The sequence below is a fragment of the Anas platyrhynchos genome, chromosome 3 (assembly GCF_047663525.1).
Source record: "Anas platyrhynchos isolate ZD024472 breed Pekin duck chromosome 3, IASCAAS_PekinDuck_T2T, whole genome shotgun sequence".
Classification (NCBI taxonomy): domain Eukaryota; kingdom Metazoa; phylum Chordata; class Aves; order Anseriformes; family Anatidae; genus Anas; species Anas platyrhynchos.
The window spans coordinates 113,164,771-113,178,236 of record NC_092589.1 but is presented as its reverse complement, the minus strand read 5'-3'; the positions used below and the strand labels follow the sequence as shown (position 1 = coordinate 113,178,236).

At 41.1% G+C, this 13,466-nt stretch overlaps 1 protein-coding gene across 9 annotated transcripts in view; it reads right to left on the bottom strand.

Annotated features, from left to right (window-relative positions):
* The window catches only part of KLHL29 (kelch like family member 29), a 387,462-nt gene that overhangs the window by 51,885 nt on the left and 322,111 nt on the right, over window positions 1-13,466 (bottom strand). For all 9 annotated transcript variants that reach the window (XM_072036502.1, XM_072036500.1, XM_072036498.1 and 6 more), the window contains one exon: window positions 1,287-1,486. In XM_072036502.1, the coding sequence (XP_071892603.1) occupies window positions 1,287-1,486 (200 nt within the window). The remainder of the gene's footprint in view (window positions 1-1,286; window positions 1,487-13,466) is intronic.

The window sequence follows — 13,466 nt, the reverse complement described above, 5'->3', positions numbered from 1 at the left end:
TTATAACCAACTCTACTATTTCACACCATAACATGGTTCACTGAATTCAAATATTAAATATCGGAAAAGAGAAATCTTGCATTGATTTAGTGAAATAAATGTATTTTGTTTCTGTGGCTGAAGCTTTAGAGATAGTGCAACTTAAACACATCTCCTCTTCCCAGGAAGGCCATGAGATCTAATCACTTAGAAAAGGTGGCAAAGAGAAGCTGGGGGAAAGCTGCAGCCAGAGCCCTTACTCAAGCTGGGACTGGAAAGTTGGTTTTCATTTTGCAATTACCCACGCATTTGAGAACAGACTTTTAAATGTGACATAAAAAAACTGGGAAGAAAAAGGGAATAGAATAGTGCAGATTCTTTACTGAATGCCTGCAGTTGTACCAGCCTAGTCACACCACTAATCTTGCCAGCAGGCCAGTTCAGGAGTGAGAATTAACACAGCAGTCAACTGGACTCGTTTGAGGATTTTTATTTTTTTTTTTTAATTTAGTGCCACATTTTCTAAACTCTCATCTTTCACACTCTGCAATCCTAGATGTTCATTTTAAATGAAAACAGCCCAAAAAGAAAGTATAGTTCATGTAGGTTGAAAATATATTTGGGGTCTAGAGAGAATGACATCTCTTATACCAAGCTAGGAGTAATGCAGGCCTCGGTAGAAATCAGATGCCAAAAAGAAAAAAATTTGGACTTGTAACTTGGACATGGGTCAAGTCAAGCTCATACTTTTTGTATTAATAAGTCTATATTAATTTAGAAATGATTACTGTCTCATTAACTGAAATTATAGCCATATTAGTAAAGGAGTAGCACGTGATACAGGCAGGAATTTGAACCAACATGTTTGAGGTGAGCTCCACCTCTGGTTCCTGTTCTGTGATGTTCTGTGATGACTGGCAGGTTCCAGTACAAACCAGTAAAGCTCAGTTAACTGACTGGGTAACCCTGCATGGTTTTGAAATGGTCTATGCTGGAAAATACAAGGAAATGTAAGGAGCAGGATGACATGGTGCAGATATGTCTGGGGAGTGACATGTTTGCAGATGTCATGTTTGCCCTGGTGAAGGTGCACACTCCAGGGAAGGATGGGCAGAGGGACTGCTGTGAGGTTGCTTTGTGCACTTTCACCAGGGCAAACACTCCCCATGCAACCCAAATAATTAATTATTTAATTAATTAAATTACATTTAAACCTGAGTTTCCTAATTACCTTTTAAGAGTTAAAAGAAAGCCTTACAAGCCTTAAAGCAAGATCTTAAAACCTCACTAGATGTAATGATTCTTACCTAGAAACGAGACGCAGACTTTACAGAAAGTATGAAACTGGAACTTGCTGGCAGCTTCCAGAAGGGTTTTTGCATTGGCTGAATCTATGATCAAAGAACCTGTATAAACAAACTCCAGGAGTAATTCCAGGACATCCGCAGTGAGGTTGGACATGGCCAATTCCAGCTTCTCCCCGCTTCTGCTACTGTCTCGCGGTGACCTGGTAACAGCAGACAATGAAATTACGGACATTACGCCATCCCCATTTTGTTGGCATTTAGATTAGTGAGGGCTAGAAAATTGCTTTGCACCTCATTATATTTCTCCTTTTTATATATATATATTTTGTTTATGAAACTGAAGAATATGAATTTTAAAATAACTGAACTTAAAAAACTTTAACTGGATCTGAAAGAGAAGAGTCTTAAAGCAAGTCTTACAAAAAATCTGTTTATTGCTATTCTGCATTTTCATGCAAAAACAGTTGCAAAAGAAAAGGAAAGGAAAGAAAGAAAAAGAAAAATGAATGAGCCAACATTAATGAAAATGTGGAACAGGATTAGCTTTCAAAGGGAAACAATACATTTTAACGTCTCGGTTACCATCTCATCTTCTGTGCATAATGTACGTGTTAAGGAAAAAACCCTGTCCAATTTCAAGAGAAAAGGTCATCCAGTTTTTCAGGAATCCAGTACTCAAATAATTTTAAATGTCATGTGCATTTAAGGGTACATTTAAAGACCTTTTCATCAAAAATAACAATAATTAATATTAATTTCTACTTAGCTTTAACTTCTCAATATGTTACATTGAAATATATACGATAGATATGATAGATATGATATGCATTAACAGGCGGTCATATAAATATATATATACACATATGATTATTCTAAAAATCTATTGTTCCCTTTAGGCACTAAAAAAAGGAAGCCCTTCATGGGAATTGCTTTGAAAACTGAATACAAGACAAGATAGACAGACAAAATGGTTAGAGCAAAATAGGGAGAGGGGGGAAAACAACAACCAGCTCTGCCACAGGAAGCCAGCAGCCATCCTCTAGGAGTTTCATGACTGTGGCCTACGGTTTTTCCTGCATGAAGTGCTGAACAATTTGGGGAATCAAAGTATCTCCTGCATTTGAAGTGTGGATTAGTGCTTGTGAAATTATTGGACAAAAAGAAAATTATACTGAATTAAAGTAAGGGCCCAGTTCTTAATGCATGGTTGGCTGATGTGTCTGCAACACTAAAGACAGGTTACACCTGAAAGACAAAAGTGATAATAAATTTTGTAACATCAAGGAGGGGAGGGGATATCTGTTGGAGTAAGAAAATAAATTCTTTTAATGGTTAGGACCATTCAGCACCTTCTCAAAGAAACATGAACTTCTCCTAGTCACTGGACAGTCAACGTCTGCTCGCTCCAATTCTGCTAGAGTACTTGCAAAAGCCATTGCACGATTGACACAAAACCAGCACACGATTCTGCATGACTTACATGGACTGGCCAAAGCATCACTATTCACAGGCAATGCCAGCTTTAAGCACGAGCAAGAGCACTATCAGCCTCTTGGATTCACAAAGCTGCCTAGAGAGGTGATGGTCAGACCTCTACTACCACAATGGAGCAAAAGTAAACAACGTACTAGCTTCAATTTTATTCCCTCATAATGAAATGATGAACTGGCCACCCCACTTCCCCCCACTCCATCCTACAACCCGTAAAAATTGTTTTGGGAAATGCTTAAAACTTTTGGTGGATGCTTTGTCTCTGGTCTGCCATCGACTAGTGCTGTTCAATTCAAGCATGCTACTCTGGTTAACATGAAACTTTGCAGGATCAAAGCTTTAAAAAGGTTTCATTTTTCTATTAAAAGAATGTATATGATGTCCACTGATCACAATGGGGGAGCAGCTAGCCATCCTTCATTTCGTGTGATTCTCTATGGTAGTGAACAACGGTTACTCCCATTCACAAAAGAAAACTGAGTCAAAGGAAAGAAAATCACTTGCCTATGATCACAGACAAAGTCAGGGGCAAAGTAAGGAACCCAAACTTTTAATTCTAAAGATTGGACTGTCTCTTTGCAAGGGAATACAGGTGGGATAAGTCCTATTCCACATCCAGATGGGTAAGAATACATACAGACTTTGGTACTTATGGCATCCCTACAGGCACAAATACGTGTGCTACCTTGAGTCCTTATGCTTTATCACAGCACAGTATTTGATCTGAACTCTTGCATATGGATTTAGTTTTGCACTCGGGTGTGAAAACAGAAGAGTCACCATTTCCTGGATCCTCAAGAGGATGTCGCAAGATATTATTTTTTCTTTCTCCTGCTCACATACCAATAACATTCCCTGTATCTGATTTATCTCCAGTTGTGCACACATCCGCTGCTGCACCTTGGGCTATCAAAATGCCTCCTGGTACCAATGTAATTCTTGCTGAACTGTTTCTAGAAGTGCTTAGTACCTGACAGCAAATTCACATTCAGGTGGGCTCGTTAATAAGCACGTAGCTTAGAATTTAAGTGAGATTTGGAGGCACCCAGCAAACAACTGAATCAGGCTCTTTGCACTGCGGGGAGCCCCACTGTAAGCAATTATTTATTTAGTACCACTAATTGCACTTCGCTGGTGATGGCTGTGTGTGACCCAGTGACAGCTGCCTTGGGAACCACAGACTCTCTCCCTGAGCAGAGATGAGGGGGCACAAAGGAAGAGATGACGTGACACCCATGCCAGTGTATACATGTATGGATGTTAGCAACAACTGCAAGCTGCTATTTTTCAGAATAATTAAGTAATAATCTCTTTTACTTTGTAATACGCCAAGCAATAAACTGCTGCTGCGATTGATTAAATGCCAAAGAAAAGCTTAGGTGTTTAATCAATCACTAAAGCCACTTACAGCAAGTATAATACAAAGCTACAGAGATTATTGATATTACACAATGAGCCAGAAGTGGGAAAGAAAACTATCCCTATTCCTTCCTCTGTGATGGCTCGCCTGTGCTGTACTGTTTTGTTCATGCTGCCTGAGCAGCGAGCACTTCAGCGACATAGCCCACAGTCAGCACAACCAAATGCCCAGCATGGCCGAGACCCTCTGAAAGGCAGCTGAGAGCCCCTCAGAGGAGGGTGAGACCCCCCAGGAGGTGGCTGAGACCTCCTAAGAGGTGGTTGAGACCCCCTGAGAGGTGGCTGAGACCCCCTGGTCTGCCTGAGGGGCTCTGGCTCCTGTGGAGCAGCACAAGATGGAGAATGGGTGGGGAGCTGTTGAAGTAGGCCGTGATGGATCGAAAATGAGTTTTTGAGGGAATAGAAGAAAATCGTGTGTGGAAACAGGCTAATGTGACTGAATTGGGAAATAGAGATTCTAGAAATTGACCTTCTTAATTGATTTCAGTGAACCAGGTTGTGGAATCCCCTTCCAAGCCTGACTAGAACTAGGCAGCTTTTTCCATTCCTAGTTTTCATACATATTAGAATATCAATATGCTCTGTGCAGTGTGATACTTCATAGATTTGGGACACAGCCTTCTGTCAGTTACTGTGGAGGAACTGCAGTGAATGACTAAAGCTGCATTGCAAGAGCAGAATTTAGCCTTGTAACTGCAAATGCATTTTGTTGGGGAAAATAGGTAGGAAAGCATACCGCTGTGCCCCAGACAGCTGATCCTGTCTTGCATCAGGAGGAGTTTTTTTCAGTGGCATTAGTAGATAAAAACAATCAAAAAAAGTCCCTCTTAGAAATGCCAGCCCTGAAAACCTCATTGACTTCTTCAGAACTATGAAAAACTGTAGCTCTACCTGGTAGAGCTGCATTCCTGCTCCTGTACCCCTGAACAAACATGGGGTGTTTTCAGGGTGGATAGCCTCTCTGCTTAGTGCTTCCACCTCACTTGAAGCCAGGCAATGTATACTTATTGTCCACAGACATCTCTGAGTGTGGCACATGCTGCTATTTGCCCTGCGAACTCTGAAGTTTAAAGAGAATGATGTCATTTTATTGGCCTTGTAATCATTGCTCATATTATAAAGGTCACACATTTCACATTGTGGCAGAAAATCAATGACTCTCCCAACAGCCTCTGGGGGAAAAAGTTTTGCTTCTGAAGAATAATATATAATAAACAATTTTAGTCCTTACTTTATCATTGCTGTAATCTTTGAGAATGGCTACAGTAAAAATCTGGCAAAGGCTGATATATAAACTCATTAAAATTAGGAAGTGATTTAGAACAGGACTTTTAAAAGATTAATCTTGGGCTAAACAGCAAAGAGGTTTGTTTGGGTCTACATTTAAACAAGCTACAAGGGCTCTTTAACAGCTTAATTTTATGGTAGCTGTTGGGGAATTCTTTCAGATTTACAAATCATGTCTTTCCCCAGCAAGGTGACAGACCTGAGCAATGTGCACGCAGAACTGAACCACCAGATAAGCAGGAAGCACATATACACTCTCAATGGAAAGGGGTGGGGGGGGTTACAGAAAAATATTTTGTATTGTCTGGAATAATTAGGTCCAAACAAAATACGGCCAAGGCCTTTAAACATGCTCTGGCTACCTATCCTTCGATTTAATTCCTTAAACTAAAGACAGATACAGGGAGCCTTTTAAAGCAAAAGGTGGTCAACTACATTCAAACAACAAAACAAAATTGGTGTCCCTTTCTGTTAACTCAGGTATACAAAAAAAGCTGAAATGTTTAAATACTGATAACAACAAAAATAACCTCAAAACCTCATCTGCAAGATTAGGAGCGTACCTATGTGACCACAAAAAAGTAGGTAACTTTACATTTTTGGCATTCATTTGTCCTTCAAAATCATTTCCACACATGTAAGATGCATAGACAAGAATTAGCGCTGTTTTCATGCTTAATAGAAATGCAACTGAGTTTTCAGCACCTTGAGTTATAAATACATGCATATCTGTGTATTTTCACTGCATTATTCGTATCAACACATTCACTTAAAAGAACTGTGTGATTCAGTTCAAAACATTTAGCAGTGAGATTGTTTGAGTTGCAAAGCTGAATTTAGAGCCTAGCTAAAGTAGTTGTGTAAGTAAAACACTGCTAGTGCATCCACTTGTCATTTTATGGACAACACTAGTGCCTCTAATCCCAGCTTCCCTCATGGTTTGGACATGCTGCCTTTAACCGGCTTGCAACATTATTTTGACTGACTAATGGTTTGGCTACAGCCTCACTCAATTTCAGATCAAATGCGAAAAGCTACCTTTACCCGGTGCAGATGCCAGCCAACTCTCTGTTTACAAGCTACAGTCACAACGTCAAAACAAATTCTGGATGTTCAAAATGGAGCCATCTGCACAGAATAAACATGAAAAATGTGAAACGTTTTATGTAAATGTACATTACTGACTAGGAACAGTTGGTTCAACTTCCTCCCAGACTGCCTGGTGGGGAACAGGAGGACTGACAGAGTTTGTGACACCTATTTACATCTGAAGCCATATGACTCGCTGTGCTGTAGTCTCAAAGGTATGATGAAGATGGGTACTGAAAGAAATCATTATCTTGTCAAATAAAGGCACTCTCAAAATTACCGTTTGTGTACTTTCCCCAGGCACCAAAACTAAGACCGTATGGCACAGGGGACTTTGTCTTTTGCTTTCTCCCCGTCCAAGGTCCATCATGTCAGCTTGCAGAGAGCCTGCCACCATTACCTGCTTTCTCCTGAACAGACAATGGCAAAGAGCTAGCTCTGTAATACAATTACATAATCCTCAATTTTGTTTGTATTGCACTTTAGCAAACAGGCCTCAGAATTTGTTTATAAGAAATGGGAAATCAGACTAATTCTGGAATTTTAATTAAAGAAAAAATGGTATCTCTATCTATCTACTGCTTAGAATCCCATACAGCTCAGGAATCTGAATATCCTCCGCTAAAAGTACGTGCAGGACGCTGGAGGGCTGCCAGCACATTTGCAGGGGCCATCCTGGAGCAAGGCATCTGAGGCACATATTTTGGGGCCAGCCTCTCCCTGCATGGACCAAAGCAATGTCCCAGCCTGGCCTCGGCACCTTGCACTCTCCCAGGATCTGCCCCATCAGCTCGACACCCTGGTCTTGTTGGCTTGCTTTCATAATTAGGAACATGAATGTTTACCATACGTTAATTGTGTTCCCATTCCACTGGAGCAAAACACTTGCTACCAAGATAGATAGGATAAAACAAAACCCAACAAATTAAATTACTTTGTTCCCTGGACAGTGTTTTAGTCTACAGAAAATAGGAAATATAAGATTTTTATGTAAGATGAAACACTTAAATGAAGGGAAACTTCTTCTTTTTATCTCTGTCAAATTATTTTGATTACTGAAAAAGGACTCCAGACTGGGACAGGCAGCTTCTCATGAGGCTTAACAGCCTGCTAGCTATGTGCTCATTAAAAACTTCTGTTCAAGTCTATACAATTTAGGCTGAATATCTTGTTTACTGCGGAATGTAACTCTTCAAGCATTGAAATTCCAGGCAAAGAGAGTGCAGTGTTGTTAACTGTCCACTATTTGACTTTTCATCATCATCAAAGTTATTAAATGGTTCAAAACCCACATGTCTATTTATCTTGGGAGAAACAACCAAAAAACTTAGTTATGTTCTGGCCAAACTTCAGCTATGAACAGAACAGACATGGCACCCTACATGGGAGGTAGTATTTCATACCAAAAAGCTTGATTTATGATAATTACAGGCTCATGAGATATGAAAGCATAGAGGCACAAACAGACCAACATGCATCTCCACAACACACACCCCAAGATGCATGTACACAGAGTGGTAACAGGTTATTTACTGAGTTGTTCAAGTTTATGCAGCTGCAAGGTAATCCATCATGTAAATGATGACAGGAAGGGACATTTATAGAGCAACATCATTGCAATATGTATGTCATAAGGCACTGAATGTTCTATTAAACAGGATTTTTTAAAAAAATAAATTACACCCTAGCATTGCTTCTCCTTTGGAATTATTTTATCAGCTCAGAATGTATTAACTTGCAAATCTCTGCCTTCGTTATACCATCTTGTAGATAAATATTATCTTTGAGCCTCAGCCACTATCCATCCGTCTCATGAGAGAAGAAAACATATACTGTAATGGTGCTATTGTATGATTACGATAAAGAACTCGTAAAATCACAAGATTAAATAAATTACATTATTTAAACACAGGCTTGCAAATTTGTCATGAAAATTTACCTGACCAACAAATCCATTTGCTCACTTTTTACCGCGATGTTGATACAAATAATGTTCCTTGCTCCAGGCAAACAAAATTTGGCAAGACTGGTTTAATGCGTTAGGGTCAAACGCTGTCTGTTTGCACCTGCTCTATCAGGAGAAAATCAGGGAAGTGAAGGGCTGTGGGCTTGGGCATGCACCAGAGTTCCTGCTAATTCACCGTCACAGAAATGATCATTACAAACCAAGACGACCAAGGGGATTATCAGCAAATGCTTTTGTTCACAAACAACATGGCCGGAATAAAACAAAACAAACAAAAGAGCCACGTCTGGTATATACCCTTAATGCTTTTCAAAGAAGGAACAGAGTCTAATTGCTGGTAAAGACTCTAAAGGAGCGGGATCAGTGGCGGCCTGTATGGCTATAATGGAGGAGATCTCAGTCTGAGGCACAAATCTGCCTCCCTGCTGAGATTTAAGAAAGAAGATGACAAGTCTCAAGGCGCTGGCTAAAACGACTTGCAAGTGAATAACAAGTGAATAGCAAGTGCCCTTGGAAGTACAGCATTCACGACCTAGACTTCTGCTAGGGGCTGAGAACAAACAGGCTTTCACAAGGTACCGACAGAGAAGGAAAAAACTGGGCCAATTTATTAAGAGCGCAGGCTCCAACTTGCTTGGAACTATTTCTGGCTGCCTAATTCAGCAATATGTGGCAAAACAGTGCGAGGTTTGTTAAAGGTAAATAAAAGATGCAAACAGGTTTTGGTGGATCATATGGGAATGAAAATTTGAAGTCAAATGACAATAAACATTTATTCTCATCAAATTTAAAGCTCACCCCCTTAACCAACTCATACCTGATTTGTTTTAATGATATTTATTACATTATCAAAAACCAGCTTAACAGAGAGCTGGCATTATGCAGCTAATAAATCTGTTTCTTAGGAATGTAGTGAAATTTATACAAGTAATTATCTAGGTAAGTCTATCCAAGGTTCTTTCTCATCACTGCAATGTCTGGAGGGAAAACAATAATAAAATAATAATAACCACAATTATTATTTATTACTACTACTACTACAATTATGGTAGTGCCCAAAGATCCCAATCTGCGTTGCAGTAATTAGAATTAATGTTGTCAGGCACCGGTTCTTTCTCACTCAGCTACGGGGTGTTGCTAGCACTCATTTATGGTACATGCAGGACCAGACTGTGCCTGGGACATCAAGAAAAGATAATCTATCACATCACATCACCTATGGCCACGGGATATGCGGAAAAGGACGGGCCACTCTTCTCGGTGACAGTGCTGGCACCAACCCGCACAACTGCTCAGAGCACCGGAGTCACCAGAGCTTAGTGCTGCACAAGCAAAAAGACAGGATCCTAACCTGACATGATCATAACCTGGTCATATTAATTCAAATTCATTATCCCAGTCCAGCAGTGGCTAATCCTTGATGATTTAAATAAAAGGAAATGAACTGCTGCTCCCCGGAGCTACCTGCTAGCACGCTCGAGTCTGAGATTTGATTACTCTCGTTTTAAGGCAAGACTTGCATTTGGAAAGGGCCCAAAATGACAGCTTTCAAGAATGCAGCTCCAGTCTCTACGCTGTGGAAGTTTTTTTCCTCGTCTTTGATCTATTTAGCTTTAACTGGACCTCATTAGATAACCGTTCCCTTTCACCCCTATATTTCGACACAGCCAAGCCCAGACGGTGCTGTGCGATGTAAGGAAATACAGGTGGGTCGCACGCAGCAGCTTCGTACTTGTGGCTGTATGACAGCTGCGTCGCATGATGGCCAGAGCAAGAGAAGTGCTTAGCCTGTCGTTCCTTGGATAAGTTTTGCGGGTTCTGTAGTTGTGCCTAGAAATTAGGTGAGTGAGAAGCCCAAACTATGATAAATAGAGATGCTGTCAGTGAGGGAGAGGAGTGAGAGATTAAGTGATCCTGCACGGTGCCTCGGCAAGCTGCAGCCATTCCGAGGCACAAGCTTCAGCTCTGTACCTCCAGGCTTGAAAAGGAGCCCTTCTGCTCTCCTTGCCGGGGCTTCTCTCCAGAACAGGGCCCATTGATCCAACCCTCTTTGCAAAGCCAGCGTCCAGCCCCTGCCACTCGCCCTCCTAAACCACAGCCACACTCCCTGAGCTGCAAAGAGCCGGGCTGCGACGCCTGCTGTGGTTCCTTAGCCTGGCAGTCTGGCAGCACCGCTGAATGTTTGTAAGCTGCAGCTCATTTAGGTAGGAGCCCATACATTTTTGCTTGATGAAAACATGTTTTCCAAGGCCCGGCAGCTGCAAAATTTGAAACCCAGCAGGCAGCTCTGACACACGGGTGTGAGTGTGGCTGCTCGGCAAGGCAGAGCGAGCGATGCGTGCTCACGGAAAGGGGGGCATGAAATGCAGAAAGCTGTTTCCCTTTGCCAGGATTTTGTGCCCAACACACAGTAATTATCAGTTCCTCGATTAAGAGAAAATGTCGTCCATAGCATAATTTACACCTGCACCCTGGCAGTAAAAGGGTGAAGGATATTTCATGCTCCTGTGCAACCTCCCGTTCTCCTAGGCTCCTTTAAATGGTTTAGCAGAAACCACTGGCACTGTCTACATATGATATACCTCTCCTGGCATCTGACTCAAACATTGTATTTTTAACTCCCCATTTCTCTGTTTTCAAAGAAATGTTATAATTTGTTTCCACATTCGTTCAGTTCTACAATGGAGCTGGAGCATGCAGATGTAGAAATGCTGCCTACTCTTCTCCCGGAGTTTAAAGCTAGCTTCTTAATAGGCAGGAAAAACACGAAGGGGTCACTAAGAGTAGATTTTTCTTTCATCTGCTATTTTTCATTTTGGGCTTTTTACAACGTAAACACAAACCAGACAGTCTGTTTTCCAGACACCTAAATGCTTTTGCAGTTTTGTCAGACTGTTTCAGATGGATAGCGGCAGGTTTCTCTGTCTTGCATCCAAATGCTGCCTTTCTTCACAATGGTGTAAAATGCAGAATGACATCTCTGTCTTCAGCGTAGGTGTGAGGCAAAAGGAATTTGGTCCTTTCACCCTTAACGCTTTATGTCTCCCGCCTTCCTGGTCTGCCTCCAAGCCCTTAAAGAGTATATACAGCCCTATTTTAGAAAAAAAAAATAATAAAAAACTTGCAGAAAGAGGCAAGGTATAGTGGAAAATCAATTTGGCCATGAACTCGCAGGCTCTGCTCCTTAGGAAAAGACGGGTGAACACAGCGTTGCCAGATTACACTGCATCTGAAATGTTTGCTTCGTGACTGAATCTCTTCGCATATGCGACTTACTGCTCTGTGCTACCGGAATTAGGCAGCCTGTATGACTTCAAGAGTAGAAAGCATCATTAAAAGGACATCTTGAGAAGATAAAGCTTACAGGACAGGATCTGCATATCTTCAGAAACTGACCACAGAGAAATAAAACTACAGTCTGCTAATAAAAGCCAGCATTTTGGCCAAGAAGAAGCTTTTATGTCAAGTACTTCCTATTATTAATGTCATATTTGGTAGAGATTCCAGCATTTTGGGGTGGATTAAGAAGAAGAAAACAGCAAATTAAAATGTTCCGGTGAAACTCTCTTTGTTGCAGAAATATCAGGCATTCCATTTATCCAGCAGCTGCATTTGTCTCTTCCAAGTGCAGCTGGAAAAAATGACGCCTCCTCATGGGATTTTCCATTCCTTCCTTCCTCCCAGAACACACACATCTTCCATCAATTTCTTCCGAGGCAGATACAAAGACACAGAACTCATTTCTTTCCTTCCTCAAACCAAGGAACTGCAACTACAACATTGGCTTGAATAGGTGAATCTAAAAGAGGGACATGTTTGAGGTGGATCTTGACGGACCTCTCATTTTTTTGATGTGTATATATATATAAGCCTATGTATCCAGCATCCAGACAAACACTAGTTTCTGGAAGAAATCATTTGTATACTTTTAGCCAGCTATGATTTAAGTGTCTAATGAAAGCTGGGTGACTAGTCTTTCTCCCTGAGCAATGAAAAATGAGTGCTTCCAGAAGGCAATCCATACTATTTACCATAAGGGGGGACGAATTCCCTTCCAGACATTCCTGTCTTTCCTCTTGACTGCAGAAGAAGCATAGAAAACCAGCTCAGGCTGGACCCCTTAAGTAAGCAACGTAACACTCACCATAAATCTATAGTCTAACCAAATCACCTTGGCTCTCTCTTTATTAATAGTAAAGAGGGATGTTCTCATCCTTCATCTCATCTCTTAGATACCGATTTTATGGTGAGATGCTTTACCTCCTGGAGAGTTCTGCCTCCCTCTCTGCAGGCTATAGCAGGAGTTGAGATGGTGAGTTTAGACTAAACCTGCCTTTGATGCTGACGTTGGACCTTAATATTGGTTGACTAACAGCAAGAGACAATAACCTCTTGTTCCTCCAGAGGGATCTCTACTTGCCTGCACACAGGTACCTGAAGTAGGAGGTAAGACTCTTTCTGGAAGCCTTGAAGTTGCTTTTTTCTTCATTGCTTGTGCCAGAAATTAGAGCCTTGCTTTGGGAAGGCTGAGTTCTTAAGTACCTAAAACATAGGTATGAAGTAGAAGCCCAAGTCAGGCAGACTGAAAGCAACTGTGGTTAGTGGTGCACTTGAAATATATAAGAGGGTATTTAGGGGTCATTCCAGCTGCTATTTATCATCCATTTTCTCCTAAAGGCCATACTGCAGTAATCTTGTATGCGTCAGCGTCTGAAGAAGCTGACTAACCATATGATTTTCCTAAGTGCAGATGAAGTACGTCAACTTCTCTATATGCTCTATGGCTGAAGGAGCAAGCAGTAAGGCCAAGCACTCAACCCCATACCTGTCATAAAGTAGGCACTAATATCCACCAGAAAAAGACTGTATTTTAAAGAGGATTTTACAAAGAGAACGTAAGGAAACCTAGCACTCTGAAAGTATGTTTA